This window comes from Pseudorca crassidens, chromosome 14 (genome assembly GCF_039906515.1).
Source record: "Pseudorca crassidens isolate mPseCra1 chromosome 14, mPseCra1.hap1, whole genome shotgun sequence".
Taxonomy (NCBI): domain Eukaryota; kingdom Metazoa; phylum Chordata; class Mammalia; order Artiodactyla; family Delphinidae; genus Pseudorca; species Pseudorca crassidens.
The window spans coordinates 6,377,425-6,400,417 of record NC_090309.1 but is presented as its reverse complement, the minus strand read 5'-3'; the positions used below and the strand labels follow the sequence as shown (position 1 = coordinate 6,400,417).

Below are 22,993 nucleotides of genomic sequence, written 5' to 3'. Positions count from 1 at the left end.
GGGGACTCGGCCTAGGGCAGTGAAGGACGCGTCCCCAGCACTGAGGGCCTATCAGCCGAGCGCAACAGCATCCGTGCTCGGGCCCAGGAGGCACGGCCAAGCCAGAGCTGGCCGGGGGGCCGCTCCAGCCTCGCTGCCACCCAGCAGGCACATGCCGACCCCTCCAGCCTCTGCACCCTCCCGCAGGCAGGCGATGACATCAGCTGGGGCCTGGCTCAGGGCCTGTCACTCCCTCATCCTCTCAGATTTTCCTACCTTGAATAAATCGTAGAGTTCCTCTAGGTCTTCTGGAAGGACTGAGACTTCGGGGATAACGACTCGCAGCTTGAGGAAAGAACAAACGGTCATGGAGTGAACTCTGCCTGCCCCTGGGAGGACCAGAGGCCGAGAGGGCGCGTCCCGCTGGGGTGGATGCCAGGCGCCCAGCTCCTCCCGGGACAGAGTCTGTTCCCATCACAGAGATCACTTTATGGCAGCTCTCTCAGGGCTTTTTATCCTCAACTTTTCTGATTCACACGTCCGTGACTCAGGACAAGCATTTTAAGTCCTAATGGGAGTAAACAGTAGCAAGGCTACAGCTTGGGCAGGAAGTTCCTCCTGCACAGCCATCAACACTGCAGGCCCTCGGTGCCGGGCATGCTCTATACTGCCCCTCATTTAAGCCCACACGGGGGTTAGTATTATCCTCATTTTACAATCGGGGAGACCGAGGCTCACAGTAGTTAGTTTGCTCACCATCTGTCTGACTCTCAAACTAAACCCACGCTCTTTCTCCACCAGCTCACCCTGTCAGGTTGTTAATTCAATGCAAAAAAAAAAAAGCTGGCTTTCTCCTGTTAGGAGACCAGCAGGGCACCCAGCCCAGGTCAGCACCTGGCCGCCAGGAGGCCTCTACTCACCACATTCTGCTTTGTGGTGTCTTCGTGGCCCTGCAGGACCCGGATCCTGTGCTTGCAGCGCATGTGCTCAATCTGAGCCACAGACTGGTCTCCGAATTTCTGCAGGGAAGGAAGGGTTCACTCACTCACAGGATCCCTTATGCGTCCGTACAGGAAACAGAAGTAGCCTGGAAAACCTCCCTGGAAGTCCATCTCCCAAGAGAGCTGGGCTGGGGCAGGGATGGGGCCCAGGTACCTCGTAGGAGTCCCGGATCAGGTCGGCAATGTCGGTCATGGGACAGGGCTCCTGGTCATCCGAGAAAAAGGCATGGTGGCTGCCTAGCGGGGGTCCAGGGCTATCCTCGTTCTTGATGTGATCCAGAAACCTGGGCACACCATCCACCGGAAAAGCACAGGTTTACCCTCCCCTGGGCACCATGCGACACCTGCCTTCACAGGGGCCCCTGGACACGTGGCAGCAACTGTCAAACCAGCTCGTCTGCCTCCAAACGGTGGGAGGAGTGCCAGGCAGCAACTGCTACACTCATTTTAGAGAAAACGAGAGACGTGCGTGAAGCCAGACTTGTGGACCTGGGCGCTACGGGAAGGTTTCCCGGGGTCTGTGACTCTCCAGTGACATAAATACAAAATCCTGTGCATACTGCAATTTTAAGCTTCCACAGTATTCTGAAAAGGAGCTTTTCATTTGTCATCCAACTTGCCCTCAGCTCCAAGGGACCCGGGTTCCCGTCCTCAGCTTCGCAGGACTTTGCCTCCCCTACAACGCACCATCCCCTATGCACAAAATGTCCAAATCCTCCAGCTGGCGGCCTGAGGCCCACGTTTTCCCGTGTCCGCCTGCCCGCCCCCGTTCAAGGCCACCATGAGTCCCTCTCGACTAAGGACACTTGAACCTGCTCAGAGAAAGGCACCGATACCCTCGCCCCTCCTGCCTCTCACTTGGCGGACAGGAGCGAGGGAAGGCAGACTCCTCACCGCACAGGGGTGACGGGGCTGCCTGATGGCCTGGCCCTGGGGGCACATGGGGTGACAAGTGGTAGAGTGGAAGAACTCCCACAGCGACAGCCCGGCTGCCTGGACCTGCCGCCTGGCTCCTGGAGTCCCGCTGCTGCCCCTCCACCCCAGGCGGTCCCCACCTGCTGAGGACCATCAAGGCCTGGCTGTCGTCCTTGCTGCTGCACAGGTCCTCGGCATTGGCCTCCAGCACGGCCAGCCCCAGCTGGAAGATGGCCTTGATGCCATCGTAGAAGAAGCAGTCGACCACGTTCACCGCGCTCTCCAGGGGCATGATGCTGAGGAACAGCGTCAGGAACCAGGAGAGGGAGATGGACGCCAGGGCCGAGAGGTCGTGCATGTGCTCCGCCAGCTCAGGGAGCTGCTCCTTGATGAGCTCCTCGAAGACCGACTGGTCCACCTGGGCCCCTGGGAAAGGAGGCCACAGAGATGGGGGAGAGAGTCACTCCCTCCAAAGTCAGCCCCAAATTAAAACGACTCTGAGATACGCACAACGATGAAACGGGACTGGAGGCCAGAAAAGGACTTACACTTAGTTAGTTCACTGGTTTTTGATGTTTTGACCAAGGTAATTCTATGGGGAAAGGACAGTATTTTCAAAAAATAGTTGTGAATTGGGACTTCCCTAGCGGTCCAGTGGTTAGGACTCGGCGCTTTCACTGCTGTGGGCCCGGGTCCAAACCCTGGTCAGGGAACTCAGATCCTGCAAGCCACACAGCATGGACCAAAAAAAAAAAAAAAAAAAAGTGCCGAATCCAGTGGATATCTGCATGGCGTGGGGAAGACAGGAAAAAGGCAAAATTTCTTAGGACACAAAAGCATTAACCATAGAAAAAAATTACAAATTGGACTTCACCAAGATTAACGACTGGTGTTCTTCAAAAGAGACCATTAATGAAATGAAAATGCAAACTTCAAACTTGGAGAAAATATTTGCGATACATATACCTGACAGAGGTTTCATAATCACAATAAAGAACTGATGCAACTTAGTTGTAAGAAATCAATGACCAAATCTTTTTCTAAAAAGAGGTAAAATTTGGACACTTCAAAAGTGATGATAAATAAATGGCCAGTAGGCACAGAAAAACAGGTTCAACGTCATTAACAATTATCAGAGAAATGCAAATTAAAACCATCAGGACATTCCGTTTCTTACCCACTAGGATGGCTAAAATTAAAAAGACAATTCCAAGTGCTAACAGGGATGCAGAGCAACTGGAACTCTCACACATTGCTGGTGTGAGATAATATGAAGGCATTTCATCCACTTTGGAAAACTGACAGTTTCTTATAAAGTTAAGCATTCATCTAACTATGACCCAGGAATTCTACTCCTGGGTAAAGACAAAGAAAACTGACAATATACATTCCAAAAAGACTCATACATGAATGTTCATTGCAACTCTACTTATAATAGAAGAAACTGGAAACTCAAATGTCTATCAACAGGTGACTGGATGAACAAATCATGGTACGAATGTACAGTGAAATACTACTCAGCAGTGAAAAGGAACTGCTGACGCGCCAACAACGTCGTGTTATGCGAAGGAAGCCAGAACATTCTCTATTATTATGTTTATTCCAAGTTCAAAAATAGGCCAAGTTCATCTGTGGTGACAGAAGTCAGTACCAAGCATCGCATGTGGCAGGGAAGAGGCAGAAGGGAACTTTGTGGATTATGGAAATGTTCCAAATGTTCTACCCTGTATTGTGGTGGTGGTCACATTATCATGGAGGGTCTACTGATCACTGTTGAGTACCATCTGCCCCATAGCAACACTCCTCACCTAATGAGAGCTTGGACAACATGCTTCCCAATGACTGCGAGGTTCTGGTTACTCCTTGCTGCTCTGTACAACATTAAATACCTCGCGTGATATGAGGTGAAAAGGGAAGGAAACCAATTAACCACTCAGGCACAGGAGGGGGCAGAGGAAGACAGTCAGAGGTCACCAAAAGGCCACCTCCTTCCCAGCCAAGCCCCACCCCACCTTCCTCCGAGTGGTCATCACACTCCTTTGGTCCTTAGACTTCAGCCTTCAAGCATCTTCTTCCTGCCTTGTCCCTACATCCACTCCTTTGCCAAATTCCATCTCGAATTGGTTCTTTTGTTTCTGTTCCCATGGCTGCCGCCCTAATTTTAGGCCATCTCCATCTCTCATTCTGGATTACTAAAAAGTGTCCCTAAGAGTATCACCAGGCCAGAGCAATTTTCATGTCCTTTTCCCCACAAGGAGGTTGCTGGACCACAGAGAGGATGCAAATTCCAATCTCAAGTGCACAAAGGACAGCGGCTCAAGTGCTTGAGCACTGATGGGTCAAACACAGGTTTGCCCAGAGCCCAGGCAGCCATAAATGTGCTTTCTTACAATCAAGCTGTAAGCGAGGCATTTTCCTCCTCTGCCCTTCACGTCGGCCCTCAAGGGTCTCCAGTATTGCTCTACTCCCCTCCTCTCCTGTCTGTACAAACTCCCTGGGTACCAGGAGCAGACCCCCTCCCTTTCCAGGCCTCAGCATCAGTGAAAAATCTCTTTGGTTTTCACTTTTTGATTTGCTTTTTGCGCCTAGGTTTTTCTTTCCTGAAGTTCAGCTATCCACATAATTCGTTTGTTCTTTATCCAAAACCTGTAAGAGTTTGTGGCAAGAGAGCAATCAGGTTGCCACATTCCACTCTTTTGCCAAAACTGTGCAGAGAATTACACTAGTTAGTTTTGCAAATTCAAGAGTCAAAACGGTGTTTGTGCAGAGACTAGCTGAGTGGCACAGGGGACTTTATAACCAGGACTGGTGATCAACATCTCTGCCCTGGCTCGGTCACTACCCGCGGGTACAGAGGGGGAGGAAGGAGGCAGTTACCAATGACTCGATGGTTGAAGTAGTCGGGCAGCATCCGCTCACACACAGCAACCAGCAACCAGAAGGCTTCCTCCTCCTCGGCGTATAGCAGCAGAAGGGAGGTCAGGATGTTCATGGACTGCTCAGGGGGTTCGCAGGGGAGGGGACAGTTACTGACGAGGCCACACAGTGCCACAGAGACATTCAATAACACACAAGCCCAAGTGATCCGCAGAAGTCAAGACTGAACGATGAGAGACCCAGCGTTCCCACCCACAGCGACACCAAGCTGGAACGACCACGGTGTCACCGTGGCCTCACAAGACACACCGGGCTGAGCGATCAGCCACCGCCCCATCCCTGAGCCCACGGTGTGATGCTGGATTGGGCTGTGGAGCACGCCTCAGGCTCAGATCCCACCCAGCTGTCTCTGTGTCTACGTTCGGACGAGACATACACACACACACACACACACACACACACACACACACACTAATTTCGCTTATGCACAGGAGACAAAGTTTAAAATCCTCTGTTTTTAAGGGTCAGTAGCTTCTCTCACCCAGCCTCGTGCCGGGGTTTTATTTTGTGCTTGCTTACCACTCGGAGGGTGTCTTGCCTCCACTCGTGCATCCTGGAGGAAGGCGATCCACCCCAAACAGCTTTTTCCTCCCCAAATAGCATTTAAAAAAGAATCCCTACGACTTCTGTACACTCTGGAGGGAGAAAGCTCCCACGGCAGCTTCATGGATACCGTCCTGCAGTGGAGGCCCGGAGACCGTGAAGACTGCACGGCCTCCCGTGGACAGAGGCCCAGCCTGTGCAACGCTCTCCCCGGGCACTGGGTAACGTTGCTCCTTCTGCATCATCAGCCTGACTACACGAGGTTGATTCCCTCCACACGACAGTCCTCGGTACAGACGGCTGAAACACAGACCCGAGGCCTGGGTGGTAGCCCAGGATGGGGGCTGTGACCTCCAACCCGCAGCGCACAGCTCACCTGGCAGTACCCGATTCTGGGGTTCCGGTGGGCATAAGCCGTCAGGACTCTCCTCAAAGCAGCGATCCCCGTTTCGTTTTGGAAGGCGGGGTGCTCCGGTAAGGAGCGATGCAGGTCCCGTTCTATCTCCTCTGTCACCAGGCAACACTTTCCCATGGACTCCTCCACCAGGTTGCCATAGTAACCGGGATGCGAGGCGAGGTCAGTGACGGCATCTGATGATTTAAAAGTAACGTTTCAAGGGCGACTGATTACCAGGAGAGAGTCCACATGGGGAGGGGCCTGTCCGGTCAGAGGACCTCAGTGGGGTCCTGCGACCTGAGGGACATAAAAAATAGTTTGAGACCACACACAACCAAAAGGAACTTCAGTTCTGCTAAGAAGAAAAGAGAAAAAAAGAAATAACATGGCTTTGCTAAGAATAACCTTATAGAGAGGGGGGAAGAGCTCACACTAGAAATAGCTTTATTACTATGCTTTTAATAAGTTGTATTCCCTGGTAACAGAAGAGAGAGAGAGAGAGAGAGAGAGAGAGAGAGAGAGAGAGAGAGAGAGAGTGTGTGTGTGTGTGTGTGTGTGTGTGTGTGTGTGTGTGTGTGTGTGTGTGTGTGTGTGTGTGTGTGTGTGTGTACTTTAGGTGGTGGGATTTTGAGCCGCGTCACTTTCTTTGCTTGCTGCTCCATGTGAATATGGACTGTTTTTATTAAACACAAAAATACTGGGAGGATGCTTTCTGTAAGTCCCCTGTATTTTATTAAATACAAAAATACCCTCCTCTGACAGAGGAAGGGTTTCATGGGCATGCTGTTGGTGGGCAGTGGGAGAGACAGGCCGGGAGGCAGCGGGGAGACTCGGCCTGTGGAACAAGGTGAGCGCTGGGAGGAGAGGGACCAGTAGACACCCGCTCAGCAGCCCCAGCGCCCAGGAGCCAGCCAGCATCGGGTCTGGGTCTGGGCCTCTCGGGTAGCAGAGGAGAGGGGCTGGGCGACTTCGGGGAGAGACGGGGAAGAGGGAGGAGAGAGGTGACCAAGGAGGAGGCCGACTGAGGGAGGAACAGGGACAGGGCGCGGGGAGGACGGGTCCCCAGGCCTAGCCTCCGGGAGAGCACAGCAGGGTCCCCGGGGCAGGCGGAGCCCTGGCCACCCCACCCCTAGCACCCCGAAAGGGTCAGCAGTCACACTGTCCTGGACCACAGGGCCTTCTCTTCCTGCTGGCAGGGCCCCAGCCGCTCCACCGCACGGCACCAAACGGCTGACAGAGAAATGCCTGCTCGGAACGCCTCTGGGGACCGCGGCCCGTCTCAGCTCCTCCATCAGCGAGTGTCCTGATGAGAGATGCCCAAGAGCAGCAGCAGGAGAGTCCCCGGTCCAGCGGTGCAGCAGGAGGACGCAGGCGGGAGAGAAAACCCTGCGGCTCTGCCTCGCGGGGACGCTGTGTGCCCCCCACAGAGGAGCGAGCAAGAGGAAGCGCGCAAGAGGAAGCGCGCACTGAGGGATTCGCTACAACACACGCAACTCAACACCTTCTGAAGATGTTTTCGTTTCCTCTACTTCAGGACTCACGTCCTAGAAAGACGCTGCACGTCAAGGGCGTCCTGAACAGAATTCTGGGGACAACGAAGAGACTCATGGTCATTTCTAAAGGAGACGCGATCCCTTGGCCAGACCCTGCACTGACCCAGGACATCACAGCCAACGTGAGAAGGTCCTGAGGTCCCCGGTCGGACACGTCACAGGCAGAGGGGACCCCTCTGCACACACACACTGCCCAGGTCGGGGCCTTTGTCCCGTGTCCGCTCCAGAAATAAAAGTTGGCCTGGAGACCCCAGAAACGCTCACCAGAGAAAAGGAGCCAGAGTTTGCCACGTAACGACTCGGGGATCCCCATGGCCACCAGCTTCCGGATCTTCTCCGTACGGAACATGCACACGGTCCTGCCGTACTCTACGAAGTGGTCGTTCCACAGTCTCATCTTGATCTGTTCTCTGGGCTGCAAGTGGAAACATGCTGCATGTACAAAGAAGGTCGTCTGCACCCTCCACAGCCCGTCACAGGGAGAGGCTCCTTCTGCTGACGGAGGGAACAACGGTGACAGGCAATTCGCTCAGCAGATACTTCTGAACCTCCACCAGGCACAGGGCATGTAAAGGGCACCAGCCCTTCAGGGGTTCAGGGCCCAGTGGGAGCACTGACACAAATATTGATAAAACACCCAGAGCAGATGGGAGGGTGGGGTAGGGCTGGGTGGGGAAGCCTCTCCGGATACTGACACCAAGCCAGCTGCCGAGACAGGTCAGCTCAGAGGGCAAAGCGGAGCAAGGGGCTCTCGTGATTTCCCTGGAACTTCCTGACAGCCAGGGGAAAAACCGCCAACCCGAAAAACTTACATTGTTCTCACTAGCAGAGATGAAAACGACACGATGTCTCTAGGTGACTGAATATCCTTTAAAATTATGGATTTTTAAAATCCTTTAGAATTCCTAGCTGGCAGGAATCCCTAGTGCCTTTTAGACAAGATGTTTACATATGCTTTTAATTATCTGTATTCTCTAGTAATAGTTTACAGAATACTGACGTTACATACACTCACTATTCTTACGTGTTTCATCGAGCATTCATTGAGCATCTCTGTAAAGTACATCAGAAGGCTCAGTTCTGAATGAATAAAGTTAACGATCTATGATACACGAGCCATTAAGCGGCCAAGGGGCAGCAATCGTGTTCACGGCCACCCTGGTACTCATGGTCCCGACACAGCACCCCTCGTGCCAGGGCATCATCTCAGAGCATGATTTCTAGTCTATTTACCCTACAGGCATTGCCCTCAGTCTCTCCCTACAGAGGAGAAAACTATATAAATGTGGCAAAAGTATTTTTGGTTCAGTAAAACTAGAAGACAGCCAGGGTACAAAAAAGAAACGCTGTACCAGAGAGCCACACAGACACCACCAGGTAAAAGGAGACAGACTTGTTCTGCACCCGGAAACCCCACAAGGGACGGCATGCACGGACGCCACCTGAGGGGCAGGTGGGGAGAGCCATGGCCCTCGGACGTCCCACCACATCCTTCACCCACCGGGACGCACTCTCAGGCCACTAGCACCACTGACCACTTCCCCTTCTTGCCAATGAGGAAAAGAGGGAGGCAAAGAGGGAAGCAAAGAGGGCGCATCACGTGTCCCCAGGTTGCCCAGTAACCTGTGCCACGCCAGGCCCACCCTCCAGGGCCCGCGGGAAGCCACGCCCCTGACACCTCCGCCTGCGCCCAGTGGTGGCGAGAGCGGCGCCTCATCACCCACCAGTCTCGAGTCGGGGCTCTGGCTGCCCGACCGCCGGAAGCCGGCGACCAGGGCCTCGGGGTGCAGCTGCGGGCTCATCTCTTTCTCCCTTTCCTCGCTGTTTTGAGAAGACACCATCTCAATACGCCCAAACCTGTGGTCACCGCACATGCTTGTTGAATGAAACACAGACGAAGTCTGCATGGGGAGAAAAAAAAAAAAAAATGAGAGAGAAGTCACTGCCTTCATTGTAAGACAGTCTTTGTTTTGCCTTTGGATGCAGGAGCCTATTAACAAACTTAAACACGCCTCTCTGTTTAGGACTTCCGGGAAAAACAGACTAACACTAGAACCAAGAGATCTGATCCTCCGCAAGGTACGTGGTCCACACGGCGCCTTCCCGGCGAGGCTGCTCATGGCACACAGGGCACAGCCCCAGTGGGGCTGGGGAAGCACCATCGCGCCCTCAGCTTCCAGAACTGAGGATGGCCATCTCGAGAAGACTGCTCTCAGGTACTGAGAGACGTTCCCTCCCTTCCTCCTGTCACTACTTGGATGAAAAGAGGTCCAGAAAGAAGGGGGACGGGTGTGAAAGAATTCGGGACTGGGTCCCAGCGAATCCGGGTCTATATTTGCAGCTGTCCCATCTTAACGACAATGCAACATCTCTTTCGGCAAAACTTATATCCGCCCCCAAATAACATCATCCCCTCCAACCTCGGGGGGATGGCGGGGGCACTGACCTCTCTAACCAGTAAAGAGGGTGTCCACTCACCTGTGGGTTGATTCCCCACCAAACCCTCCAACCTCTGAGGGGGTGGCCTGTCGATCCCTCTGACACATGGGTATACCCCATCTATCCCTGTATCCTGTCAGGGGGGCATGCTCTGGGCATCCTCCAACCTGTGGGTGAGTCCTCATCCACCCTCCAGCCCTGCCACACCCACTCAGGACACCAGCGCCGTCAGAGATGATACCACACTGCCTGCTCCACGGACCCAATCATTGCTTACATTTCTCTGGTACCCAGGTGGATCATCGTTACGTGCACACCCCTTTGGAGACCCCTGGCCTCGAGGTGCTGAAAAAAAAGGGATTTTCAATTTACGGGATCCCACAGTTTCCAAGGATCATACCAGGTCCTCATCCCGCGTCGTGTCATAGTGCACGGGGTGGTCGGCGTGCACCTGCTTCAGCCTCGCCAGCAGGCTCTCCACCAGGCTGTCGCGATCCGTGAGCTCGATGAACTGGAAGGCCATCTTGCTCCTGACGCTGACGATGATGGGGTTCGGCAGCAGGCTCGTGTCCTCCATTTTCTCAATGCTCACGACCTGTTACAAACAGTCACGCGCACAGAGGCACGGCAAGAGAGAAGACGGGCAGGCGTTTAATTGCACATTCGGGAAACATCCCGAGAGAAGGCAAAACCCGGTAACTGCGATAAGGAACCGGTACGAAGTCAGAAAGTATGGAATGCGGCATATGCACCACGGCACGAAGTGGGAGTGGCTCCAGTGCCCCTGGCTGGATGAGCCAAAACGTGGGCTCTGCCTCCAATGGAATGTTATTCAGCCTTAAAAGGGATGGATATTCTCGCAGGTGCTACAGTCTGGATTCACCTTGAGGACGTTATGCTAAGTGACATAAGCCAATCACAAAAGGGCAAATACTGTAGGATTTCACTGATATGAGGGGCCTAAAGGAGTCAGATTCATAGAGACAGAAAGCAGAGCGGTGGGTCCCCAGGGCTGGGGGAGGGGAACAGGAAGCTACTGTTTAATGGGGATAGTGTTTCAGTTTCGAAAGATGAAAAAATTCTCGTGATGGTTGCACAACAGTGTGAATGTACCTGGTACCAGTGAACTCTAACAGTTAAAAATGGTTAAAATGGTAAATGTTATGTATACGCGACCACAGTTAAAAAAAAACTACATAAGGCAATCCAGGATTTCTTGCTCCACTCATAAGTAGGAATATTTGTAAAATGAAGACACCTGCTGCAGAAAAATGGAGGTCAATCACATGAATGAAAAAATTGAGTTTTTCTGAACAGTACTTAGTTCCTATGTTATAATAGCAAGAATCTGGAAGTCTTGACATGTGACAGAGCCGTGGGTCCTGTCACAGCCGACATGCCCTGAAACCACAGGACTGAGCTCATCAGCTGTGGAAGCAGACTCCATTTCCAAGAACAGAACTGTAGAATTTTACAGTTGAAAGGAAGCATGTTTCTAAATTTTTACCTAAAGTTCCAGGAGGGTATAAAAACCAAGCAATTTGACATTTATTTTCAAAAGATGATGCTTTTTGTAAGTCCCCTTTTTTTTCTTTTCCCTTTTGTGGGTGAAAGGGAAGGATTCATCCCTAAGGGCTGCTGGAAAAGCTTTCATTGCTAAGCAGGTACTTTATAATAACAGCTTTATCGATAATGCGGAGGCCAGGGTGCCCTGTTCTCACCATTCAGGTCTATGCAAATTTCAGGTTGCCAGGCAACAACAGAACAAGCAAAGGCCCCTGGTCAATTCAGGCCATGCATCTCTCCAGCCCCACCCATCCCCGGTGGCAGAGCCTTGCAGCGTGAGCAGCCATCCCCGCCAACGCCCCGTCTCACGGCAACCACGGCTCCCCGACAGGAGGAAGACAGGTCTACCTCTCGGAACGGGAGGATAACTTTGCAGCAGCCAGCTTCCTTGCTGGCAAAGCAGATGTAACTGTCGGAGGCGAACATCCGCCCGGCCGTGTGACAGCGGCTGAACGGGGTCCAGAGGGAGCAGTCCAGGACGGCGTGCAGCTTCTCCCGCCTCGGCAGCCTGAAGAAGGCCCGGAAGAACTCGTTCTGTGCCCTGGCTTCCAGGTCCCTGGCGAAGGAGGGAGGGGAGAGAGAGAGGCAGGAACAGTGACTGAACGCACTAGATTGTGGAGGAAAACACGCTTAACCCCTCGGCACACCCGACATAGAAGGGGATGCAGAAAGGTCCTCCCCAGGGCACCCCCCCATACCCTGAATCTTGGCTCTCAAACCCAATCAAGCAACAAGGAAGCCAAATCACAACATTTAAAAATACCAGTGAATTTATGTCATAACCCAGAATTTCAGGAGGAAAAATTCCAAAGAACAGAAGTAAAAACTTGTCTTTGCCACATGAAATAAGCGTTCTAGGTTGATCTGATAGAATTAGACTTTGCTCAGAGTCAAAATATGACCTTGTAGCTTCCTTATTAACTGTGCACCCCTGGATGACACTTGGTGTCTCATCCTGACATCTGTAAAATGGAAATAACACCTAAACTTTCTGCTTCAGGGGATCCCTGTGAATATATATATATATTTTTTTTTTTTTTTTTTTTGTGGTACGCGGGCCTCGCAATGCCATGGCCTCTCCTGCTATGGAGCACAGGCTCCGGACGCGCAGGCTCAGCGGCCATGGCTCACGGGCCCCGCCGCTCCGCGGCACGTGGGATCCTCCCAGACCGGGGCACGAACCCACGTCCCCTGCATCGGCAGGCAGACTCAACCACTGCGCCACCAGGGCAGCCCTCCCTGTGAATATAAAATGATGTCCACAGTATTGTGAAAGAGAAAAAGCAGGTTAGAAATAGCATCTACGGTATGATCCCATTTACATAAATTCTAGAAAATTTGCAGAAAGTGACATGTAGAAAGACTTTCCCTAAAATGTTAACAGTGGCTATCTCCGCGTAGTGGGATTTCTGGTTTCCATTCTGATTCTGCTTAAATTTTCCACCTGACCACATATTAGCTTAAAAAAAAAATTAAGGTATTTTCTTCTAGGAAAAGAACAAATCTTCAAATGTTGCGTAAATGCAAGATATTGAACTCCACACCCTGGACTCTGCACGGAGGCCCAAGTGATTTTTTAGACACAATCTGGTTGTGGAGCCCCTGAGATGGGACCTCACCTCCTTCCCACACAGATGCCTATTCCGCCCTAGCTCTCATTTCCAACCCAGACCTCATTTCAGACCCTCGCGCAAGTGTCTTCCCAGGAGACATCATACAGAGATGCGGCAGTCCACGGAATTTACTCTCCAAGGCTCACAAAGAGAAGATACGCACACGTCCAGAAAGCCCTCTGGGCGTAGAGAGAAATGATACAAATTCCACAGATCGAGGTGGCCCCAGTCACAGTGCTCCGAAACTGCAGCTCCTTAAATACCTGCTACAACGCGGATGGCTGTTTCCAAGGGGGCCTGAGAGGTGATGGATGAGTTAAAGAACTTGACTGTGATAATTATTTCACAGTGTATGCAAGTATCAAATCTTCGTGTTTCTAACTTAAATATATGCATTTTGATTTGCAACTTAGAGCTCAATAAAGCAGGAAGAAAAAGAAAAAACTTCAGAACTTCTGACTCAATCTATAAATAGCTTAAGAAAAAAACCCTATCTTTTAGCTTAAAAAAAAACTTCTATATGAAAAACTGGAAGATAATCTTTGTGAATTGGTTTACACAAATACTTCCCAGTAGAACCTGAAACACAAACAAAAAAATTCAAAATTGAATTGCATCAAAAATTAAATTTCTGGGCTTCACTGGTGGCGCAGTGGTTGAGAGTCCGCCTGCTGATGCATGGGACGCGGGTTCATGCCCCGGTCCGGGAGGATCCCACATGCCGCAGAGCGGCTGGGCCCGTGAGCCATGGCCGCTGAGCCTGCGCGTCCGGAGCCTGTGCTCCGCAAAGGGAGAGGCCACAACAGTGAGAGGCCCGCATACTGCAAAAAAAAAAAAAAAAAAAAAAACACTATTGTCAAAAGACATATCTGGAAAAAGGACTTGTATCTAGAATATATCAAGATCTTTTACGATTCAATAGAAAGTGGGCAAACAATTCAGTTTTTTTTTAAATGGACAGAAGACGTGAACAGATATGACACCCCAAAAAAAGAGATACAACAAATAAGCAAATGTGTTCAATACCATTAAGAAAAAAGAGGAGGAGGGGGTGGCCTGAGCATCTTCCAGAGAGGAGCTGGGAGAACACAGGAAACTGCCGTGGTTGCCCTAGAAGTTCGCGCTCTGGGAGAATGGGAGGCAAGGCCCCTCCAGGTGAGCCCCGACCCCTGAGAGCAGACCTACGTCCAGCACGTTTGACTGGAGAACTTACATCTTTGTCCTCAGAGTATATGCGGCTCCGGTGGAAGCGAGGCCAGTGCTCTCACCCGCACACGTCTGACACATGTGGCTGCACCACTGCCAAACCCAGCCGCTGGCTCTTCCTTCTGGAAGTACATCCCCGCCTCCTGGGGAGACGGCTGGAGCCGAGGTGAGAACAGGGCAAGGAACACGGGTCACAGCAGGTTGGGCGGAGATACAGGGAGGGTCGGGGGACTTACATGTATATTTACATCGTGCCCAAGCCTTCAGACTAAGACTAAGGTGTTCAGTTATCTGAGGCGGATTAAAAACAATCTTTTCTGTTCAGTGCACCTGCTGCGCCAGCCGTCAGCTCGGTTCAGCCCCCTTCTCTGCGGCCTCGGCGCAGCTACGCGCGGTGTCTGTCCTCCTTTCAGGGCTGTTCTCCCTGCCCTGTAGAGGTCTGTCTCTCCCACACTCCGTAGCCAGAGCCCAGTGACCTCAAGTTACCAAAAGGAAAGCAGCAGCGGGGTGGGGGGGGGGGGGGGGACGACGACTTTCCTAAATTATCCTCCTTCCTCCCTACTAGAAAGCTCTCTTCCAATCCCGCCTTGAAATATGAGTTATACGTGATATTTAACGTTCTAACGTAGCTGAGATGACAACACGACACCTTGAGAGATGGGGGACCCACAAGCCCCTGGGGAAGCCCGCATCCCTCCAGCCTTGAGGGCCCTTTCACAGCGGGTGGTCATTTTGACGCTAAATATATCATGTCCTCTTTCTGAACAGCATAGAAACAAAGCCCACTGGTCACAACTGGCCCTTCGGACCTTCCAACGCTCAGTAAATATCTCCACTGTTCCTCCATACAGACCACCAGACGTGGGTCATGACCTTACCCTCAGAAAGTGGCAGCCAATCCCAGGCTTGTGGCCCCGGCGGAAGCGCCCTGCGATGATGGAGTGAGCCAAGCCATCAGCCCCAGAGACACGGCCCGCCCACGGTGCTCACCGCTGGGGCGGTGGGCACAGGCCACAGAACAGCAGGGGAAGGGGCCACGAGTCATCCAACCTGGATACATGCTGTTTTAGGAACCAGCAACCACGTGGGTTGACCAGAATACAGAGCAGTGGACACCAAGTTTGCTGTCGAAGATGAAACTAACGTGCAATCAGACATGACAACTATGCAGAAAATTCTAGGCTATACGCACACATTTTAAAAATTCAGGGCACTTCCCTGGTGGCGCAGCAGTTAAGACTCTGCACTCCCAATGCAGGCAGCCGGGTTCAATCCCTGGTCCGGGAACTAGATCCCACACGCGTGCCGCAATTAAGAGTTCGCACGCCACAACTAAGGAGCCCATGTGCCGCAACTAGGAAGCCGGCCTGTCACAACTAAGACCCGATGCAACCAAATAAATAAATAAATAGATTTTCTTTTTTAAATTTCAGGTTCCAGTCCTAAGACCTCAGACCCGAGAAATTAAGCAGTAGGTAGTTCTTTTGTTTCTCTGCATAACTTAGAATGAGATTTTTCTTTCCTGGATTAGGTAAAGATGGATCAGAAACAGGTGTGGCTCTCTCTCTCCCCCCTCATAACCTCTTCTGGGAGAAGAATTGTGTCAGGCCTCACACCAACTCTCACTCCCTCACATCATTTATCCCACAAAGACAAACCTATGTGAGTCTGCAGACCTACAGCTGCTTCAAGGCCCCATGCTTCCCCAAACTCAGGCTAAGAGACGGGCTGGGGAGGCGTGCAAGGACATCCCATCCCTGGAGCCGCCTCCTGCCTTTCTGGAACACTCAGGGCTCTGCAGCCAGGCTGCCTCATGAAGAAACACAGAGACTGCAGAGGCTCTCAGTTATGTGCCTGCTGGTGCATTTCAAACTCTGGGAACTACCAAGGACCAGCAATGTAGAAACAAGGCAGAGAGGCCAGACACGTGCTTCTCCTTCCCACCCAAGTCTGCACGGCAAACACTGCCTTTCTCAAATGTGTGTTTATTCAAAACATCTTTCCCCTGTGATGCCCCACGAGCACCAATGAAATGACGGCAGCCGTTGCCACGCGGCATCTTGCACAGAGCACACGGCAGCCCAGGACCTCAGGGGACGGGAGGCCAGCCTGGCCCTCAGACAACGGGCAGCTGTGTGAAGGACTCAGCTGGCTCCACAGTCCCCCCATTTTCCCTTGAAAATCCACCCCTGGGGCCCTGACAGACCAGAACTCAACAGGCCTGGACATCTATGAGGCTCTTCCAGCTGAGAAGAGTCTCCTGCCGCCATCCTCCGCTCTCCGTCCTGTCCCAGAGAGAGCCAGCGCCCCCCGCCAAGCCCGGAGCAGCAAGGGCCCTGCAGGGAGCGGGGCGCGGACTTCCCCCCGGAACGCGGGCTGGGCGCTCTGGGGCTGCAGGAGCCCCTGGAGAGGACTCTGAGCCAGAATCAGGATGCAAAGTCAACTACATCACCCTTGCAAGCCTGGGCCTTCCCAGAGGGAAGGAGAAGAGGAGGCAAAGGGGTGGATCTGGGTGGGAAAGGCCCCAGAGGGTCTGAAAAGCCAGTCCGGAGAGTGAAGGGTCAGCCAGGCGACGGGGAGGAGCGCTTTCCACTGAGGACATCAGCCCCCAAGGCCACCACGGTTCACCTTTAGATACTGACAGCGTGGGAATTGGAGGCCAGTTACTGCACTGCCTTGAGTCTCCCTGTAGCATTCTCAGCCCGTCGAAATGAATTTCAATGAAGATGTTATTTAATTTAGACTCAGGGAAGCCCATCACCTCTCCCTTCTCACCCCCCTAAAATAGTGGGCTACACTCTTCTCACCCTATGCTTCACACCTTCAGAATCGATATTTCCTGGCTGAAGTATCAGGGCCAATCAATCTGTTCCCTCATTCCCTCCAGTCTCCCTCCAGGAAACCCCCTCCCCGGCCTCAGTCCCCCTGCCCCCTTGGATCCTGTAGCTGCACCTGGAGGGTCCGTGGTCCAGGGCGTCCTCTGGGGAGTCCTGCCAGCACTAACGTGTCTGCTGGACCGCGGTGCGCATGCCCTGGACCATCATCCCTGCTCTCCCGGGAGGTCTGAGCTCGGTCTGCTCTGTGCCCCTAAGTCCCAGGGGAGCGACCAAGCTGCAGGCATAACTAATCCATAATCAGACCCCAAGGCACCTTTTAAAAGCAGTTATCTGAGACTTCCCTGGTGGCAGAGTGGTTAAGAATCCGCCTGCCAATGCAGGGGACACAGGTTCGATCCCTGGTCTAGGAAGAACCCACATGCCACAGGGCAACTAAGCCCATGCGCCACAACTACTGAGCCTGCACTCTAGAGCCCGCAAGCCACAACTACGGAGCCCGCGTGCAACAACTACTGAAGCCCGCGCGCCACAACTACTAAAGCCCGTGTGCCTAGAGCCCGTGCTCTACAACAAGAAAAGCCACCGCAATGAGAAATCCACGCACCACAACGAAGAGTAGCCCCAGCTCACCGCAACTAGAGAAAGCCTGCACACAGCAACGAAGATCCAACGCAGCCATAAATAAACAAATAAATTTATTTTTTTTAAAAAAGCGGTTATCTGGGAAGGGAAGTAAAAATACATCAACAAAAGGGGGCCAGAGGAGCATTCCAGACCCTGTGATTGTACCCTTAGCATGAAGAGACTGTTTTCCTCAACGTTCAACCTGGGCTGTCTTGGCAGGATGTCAAGTTGACTGAGTCATTACCTGTTTACATCCACAGGCCAATGTCTCCAGGACAGAAAGCTTCAAGCGAGAACCCGCCAGGAACTAGCGGGAATGGCACGCCTTTCACTTGTGGAGGAAGTCACTCAAAGTGCCGTGACCAGTAAAACATGCCATGGACCAGGACTCTGCCATCCGTCTTGGGGCCCCGGGCACCCATGGGCCAGGCAGCTCCACCACTGACCATCACTGGGGTCCTTTTTGCCCTTTCTCTCCTCCCCTCTCGACAAGTTTCCAGGGCTTGGGGGGGGCGGGGCGGACAGCCTTGTAGAATTCACCTGTTTCTGGAAGAGTCCCAACACCGCTGAGTTTTCTTCCAAAATGGATGACTTTTCCCAAAGGGTCTTAAGTGCTCTAGACCTTCCACTTTCCTCTCCTTTCCTCATTTCTATCCCAAATTAAAAATGCCACATCTGGAAGTACAGCCGTGCTAGAACATCAGGAAATTTGTGAAGAAGCACCTGAGATCCCAAAGCCCAGGGGACTGACCAGAACACAACAGCTCCGAGCTGGCCTCCCCTCCCAAACACCACCTGGTTACAATTCCCTCACCTGCACATCTACGTGCAAACGTGCTGAAAGAAGTCCAAGCTCTAACTGGTAGTTTCCATGAGCCCTTTTAACAAACTATACAATGGAGATGGGTTTCTTCATCTTTAACAGGTCATTGTAAGCTGGACGAAAAGCACTGAGGTACCAAACTATATAGAGGAGTTGAAGAAATACGGGCAAGAGTGGCTCCCTTGTACTGGGTTGTCTTCTTGAGGCAGGAAAGAGCTGGGCCCCAGGCTGAGCAGCTGGAGTTGCCCCCCTGTGGACAGATACTCCAAACTAGCAGGATCAAGAGAAGAGCTGAGCCCTGCCCAGATAAGAGTTCAAGAGACCACACAGTCCTCATTCTCACAGTCAAGGAGACCTTCCCGACTACACATGTGCAGAAAGGCTCTTTGGAAGTCAAAAAGGGAGTGATGTCAACCCACCCAGAGGCCTCTTTGCTAGAATCCACCTTGGCTAAGAGATGCACACACACAGATGGGAGGACCCTGAGATAAACAAAACATGGACTCAGAATCAAGCAAAGCAAGATGACTGGCCAAAGGAAACCTGGAAGAAACGCCCTATAAAAGCGATTCAAACTACCACGGGGGCAAGACTCTCTCTCTGGGCCCACCCGTGTGTCGAGCGACATGTACCCTTTTTCCTCCTAATAAACACTGCCCTTGTTTCACTACTTTCCGCCTCTTTGTGGGAATTCCTTTCTGCAAAGCTGAAGGACCAGGGCCTTGCCACTGGTCTAGTGGCTGGATTCAGTGCTCTCACTGCCATGGCCTGACTTCAATCTCTGGCTGGGAACCGAAAGCCTGCTTCAAGCCACTGCGGGCCAAGGGCACCCGAGATCATTCCCGGCCCTGAGATGAAGCCAGAGACAGTGATGGGAAGCCTGGGGCCAGAGGTACAGGGAGGAGCTGGGCACTGGGAGTCGTAAGACCAAAGGCGGCGCTGGCCCCAGGGCCCCCGCTCACGGGAGTGCTGGGCAGCAGCCCCACCCTACAAAGGAACTCTCAGATTACAGAGATGACACAAAACCAAGCGAAATTCAGTGGAGTTTTACCCCAAACTCCACTTGTATACATGATCGATTTAAAATATACACACACAGCAGGAAGGGGCTTTGCATTCTTTCTGAACGCATGAAAACTCTTAGACACTGCCATTCAGAGACCACTAATTAGAAAGACACACATTCCCCTAAATGTTCAGAGAAGGCAGTAGACATGTTTAAGGAAAAACAGGAATGGTAAGATAGATGAATGATTAAAAAAAAAAAGTTTTAATGACTAGTGGTTCCTAAAACCTTAAACTAGAAATACCACATGGTCCGGCAATTCTACTTCTGGGCATGTGACCAAAAGAACTGAAAGCAGAGCCTTAAAGAGATATTTGCACACCCACATTCACAGCACCATTATTCACAACAGCCAAAGGTAGAAGGAACACAGTGTCCACTGATGGATACACAGGTAAGCAAAATGCAGTATAAACATACATCGGAATATTATTCAGTCTTAAAAAGGAGGGAGATTCTGACAATCTACAGCGTGGGAGAACCTTGAGGACATCAGGTTAAGCAAAGTAGGCCAGGCACAAAAAAGACAAATATTGTAGGATTTCACTAGAGGAGGCAGATTCCAAGAGACAGAAAGGAGCAGGGTGGGTGCCAGAGGCTGGGGAAGCAGTGGGGAGTTAGTGTTAATGCAGACAGAGTTTCAGTTTTGAAAGATAAGAGCTCTAAAGATGGATGGTGGTGATGGTTACACAGCAACATGAATGTATGTACTTAATGCCACCAAACCGTAGGCTTAAAAATGATTGCTAATCATTGGGAAAATGCAAATCAAAACCACAATGAGATATCACCTCGCACATGTCAGAATGGCCATGATCAAAAAGTCTACAAATGATAAATGCTGGAGAGGGTGTGGAGAAAAGGGAACCCTCATACCTACCCTCCTACGCTGTTAGTGGGAATGGAAATTGCTGCAGCCAATATGGAAAACAGTATGGAGATTCCTCAAAACACTAAAAACAGAAGGACCATAGGACCTAGCAATTCCACTCCTGGGTATATATCTGAAAAAAAAAAACAGAAACACTAATTCGAAAAGATACGTGCACCCCAATGTTCATAGCAGTGTTATTCACAATTTCCAAGATACGGAAACAACCTAAGTGTCCATCAACAGATGCGTGGATAAAGATGTGGTGTATGGATACAAAGGAATACTGCTCAGCCATTTAAAAGAGTGAAATTTCAGCTCGCCCTCCTCACGCCACAGGCCACAGGCCACAGGGGAACCTGCAGCACCACCCTCCTCCTGGGGGGTGCCTTCTCCTTCCAGTGTGACTGTCCACTCCATTTCACCACCCGGTTCTCTGAACTAGCCGTGTGGCTGACACGGTCTTTGCACTCCAGCCAGGTTGCAGGCCTGAGCTTCTGAGGTGGGAGAGCCAAGTTCAGGACACTGGACCACCAGAGACCTCCCAGCCCCACGTAATATCAATCGGCGAAAGCTCTCTCAGAGATCTCCATCTCAAGGCTAAGACCCAGCTCCACACAATGACCAGCAAGCTACAGTGCTGGACACCCTATGCCAAACAATTAGCAAGACAGTAACACAAGCCCACCCATTACCAGAGAGGCTGCCTAAAATCATACTAAGTTCACAGACACCCCAAAACACACCACCAGACGTGGACCTGCCCACCAGAAAGACAAGATACAGCCTCATCCACCAGAACACAGGCACCAGTCCCCTCCACCAGGAAGCCTACACAACCCACTGAACCAACCTCACCCACGGGGGGTAGACACCAAAAACAATGGGAACTATGAACCTGCAGCCTGCGAAAAGGAGACCCCAAACACAGAAAGTTAAACAAAATGAGAAGACAGAGAAATACACAGCAGATGAAGGAGCAAGGCAAAAACCCACCAGACCAAACAAATGAAGAGGGAATAGGCAGTCTACCTGAAAAAGAATTCAGAGTAACAATAGTAAAGATGATCCAAAATCTTGGAAATAGAATGGAGAAAATACAAGAAACGTTTAACAAGGACCCAGAAGAATGAAGAGCAAACAAACAATGATGAACAACACAATAAATGAAATTTAAAATTATCTAAAAGGAATCAATAGCAGAATAACTGAGGGAGAAGAATGGATAAGTGACCTGGAAGATAAAATAGTGGAAATAACTACTGCAGAACAGAATGAAGAAAAAAGAATGAAAAGAACTGAGGACACTCTCAGAGACCTCTGGAACAATATTAAATGCACCAACATTCAAATTATAGGGGTCCCAGAAGAAGAAGAGAAAAAGAAAGGGTCTGAGAAAATACTTGAAGAGATTATAGTTAAAAACTTCCCTAACATGGGAAAAGAAATAGTCAATCAAGTCCAGGAAGCGAAGAGAGTCCAATAGAGGATAAATCCAAGGAGAAATACGCCAAGACACATATTAATCAAACTATCAAAAATTAAATACAAAGAAAAAATATCAAAAGCAGTAAGGGAAAAACAACAAGTAACATACAAGGGAATCCCCATAAGGTTAATAGCTGATATTTCAGCAGAAACTCTGCAAGCCAGAAGGGACTGGCAGGACATATTTAAAGTGATGAAAGGGAAAAACCTACAACCAAGATTACTCTGCCCAACAAGGATCTCATTCAGATTTGATGTAGAAATTAAAACCTTTACAGACAAGCAAAAGTTAAGAGAATTCAGCACAACCAAACCAGCTTTACAGCAAATTCTAAAGGAACTTCTCTAGGCAGGAATCACGAGAAAAGACCTACAAAAACAAACACAAAACAATTAAGAAAATGGTAATAGGAACATACATATCAATAATTACCTTAAATATAAATGGATTAAATGCTCCCACCAAAAGACACAGACTGGCTGAATGGATACAAAAACAAGACCCATATATATGCTGTCTACAAGAGACCCACTTCAGATCTAGGGACACATACAAACTGAAAATAAGGGGATGGAAAAAGATATTCCATGCAAATCGAAATCAAAATAAAGAAGCTGGAGTAGAAATTCTCATATCAGACAAAATAGACTTTAAAATAAAGACTATTAGAAGAGACACAGAAGGACACTGCATAATGATCAAGGGATCCATCCAAAAAGTAGATATAACAATTGCAAATATTTATGCACCCAACATAGGAGCACCTCAGTACATAAGGCAAATGCTAACAGCCATAAAAGGGGAAATTGACAGTAACACAATATAGTAGGGGACGTTAACACCCCACTTTCACCAATGGACAGATCATCCAAATTGAAAATAAATAAGGAAACACAAGCTTTAAATGACATATTAAACAAGATGGACTTAACTGATATTTACAGGACATTCCATCCAAAACCAACAGAATACACTTTCTTCTCAAGTGCTCATGGAACATTCTCCAGGATAGACCATATCTTGGGTCACAAATCAGGCCTTGGTAAATTTAAGAAAACTGAAATCATATCAAGTATCTTTTCTGACCACAACACTATGAGACTAGATATAAATTACAGGAAAAAAACCTGTAAA

The 22,993-nt window shown here is 50.6% G+C and overlaps 1 protein-coding gene across 10 annotated transcripts in view; it reads right to left on the bottom strand.

The window, feature by feature from the left end:
* The window catches only part of TBC1D8 (TBC1 domain family member 8), a 121,804-nt gene that overhangs the window by 17,889 nt on the left and 80,922 nt on the right, over positions 1–22,993 (bottom strand). For all 10 annotated transcript variants that reach the window (XR_010934331.1, XM_067704137.1, XM_067704139.1 and 7 more), the window contains 10 exons: positions 11,679–11,886; positions 10,165–10,359; positions 9,050–9,226; positions 7,590–7,740; positions 5,752–5,966; positions 4,773–4,890; positions 2,036–2,321; positions 1,135–1,264; positions 900–998; positions 256–324 (listed from right to left, as the gene is read on the bottom strand). Coding sequence is in view for 9 of the 10 variants with exons in the window: in XM_067704137.1 (XP_067560238.1) it covers positions 256–324; positions 900–998; positions 1,135–1,264; positions 2,036–2,321; positions 4,773–4,890; positions 5,752–5,966; positions 7,590–7,740; positions 9,050–9,226; positions 10,165–10,359; positions 11,679–11,886 (1,648 nt within the window). In the remaining variant the exon portion in view is untranslated. The remainder of the gene's footprint in view (positions 1–255; positions 325–899; positions 999–1,134; positions 1,265–2,035; positions 2,322–4,772; positions 4,891–5,751; positions 5,967–7,589; positions 7,741–9,049; positions 9,227–10,164; positions 10,360–11,678; positions 11,887–22,993) is intronic.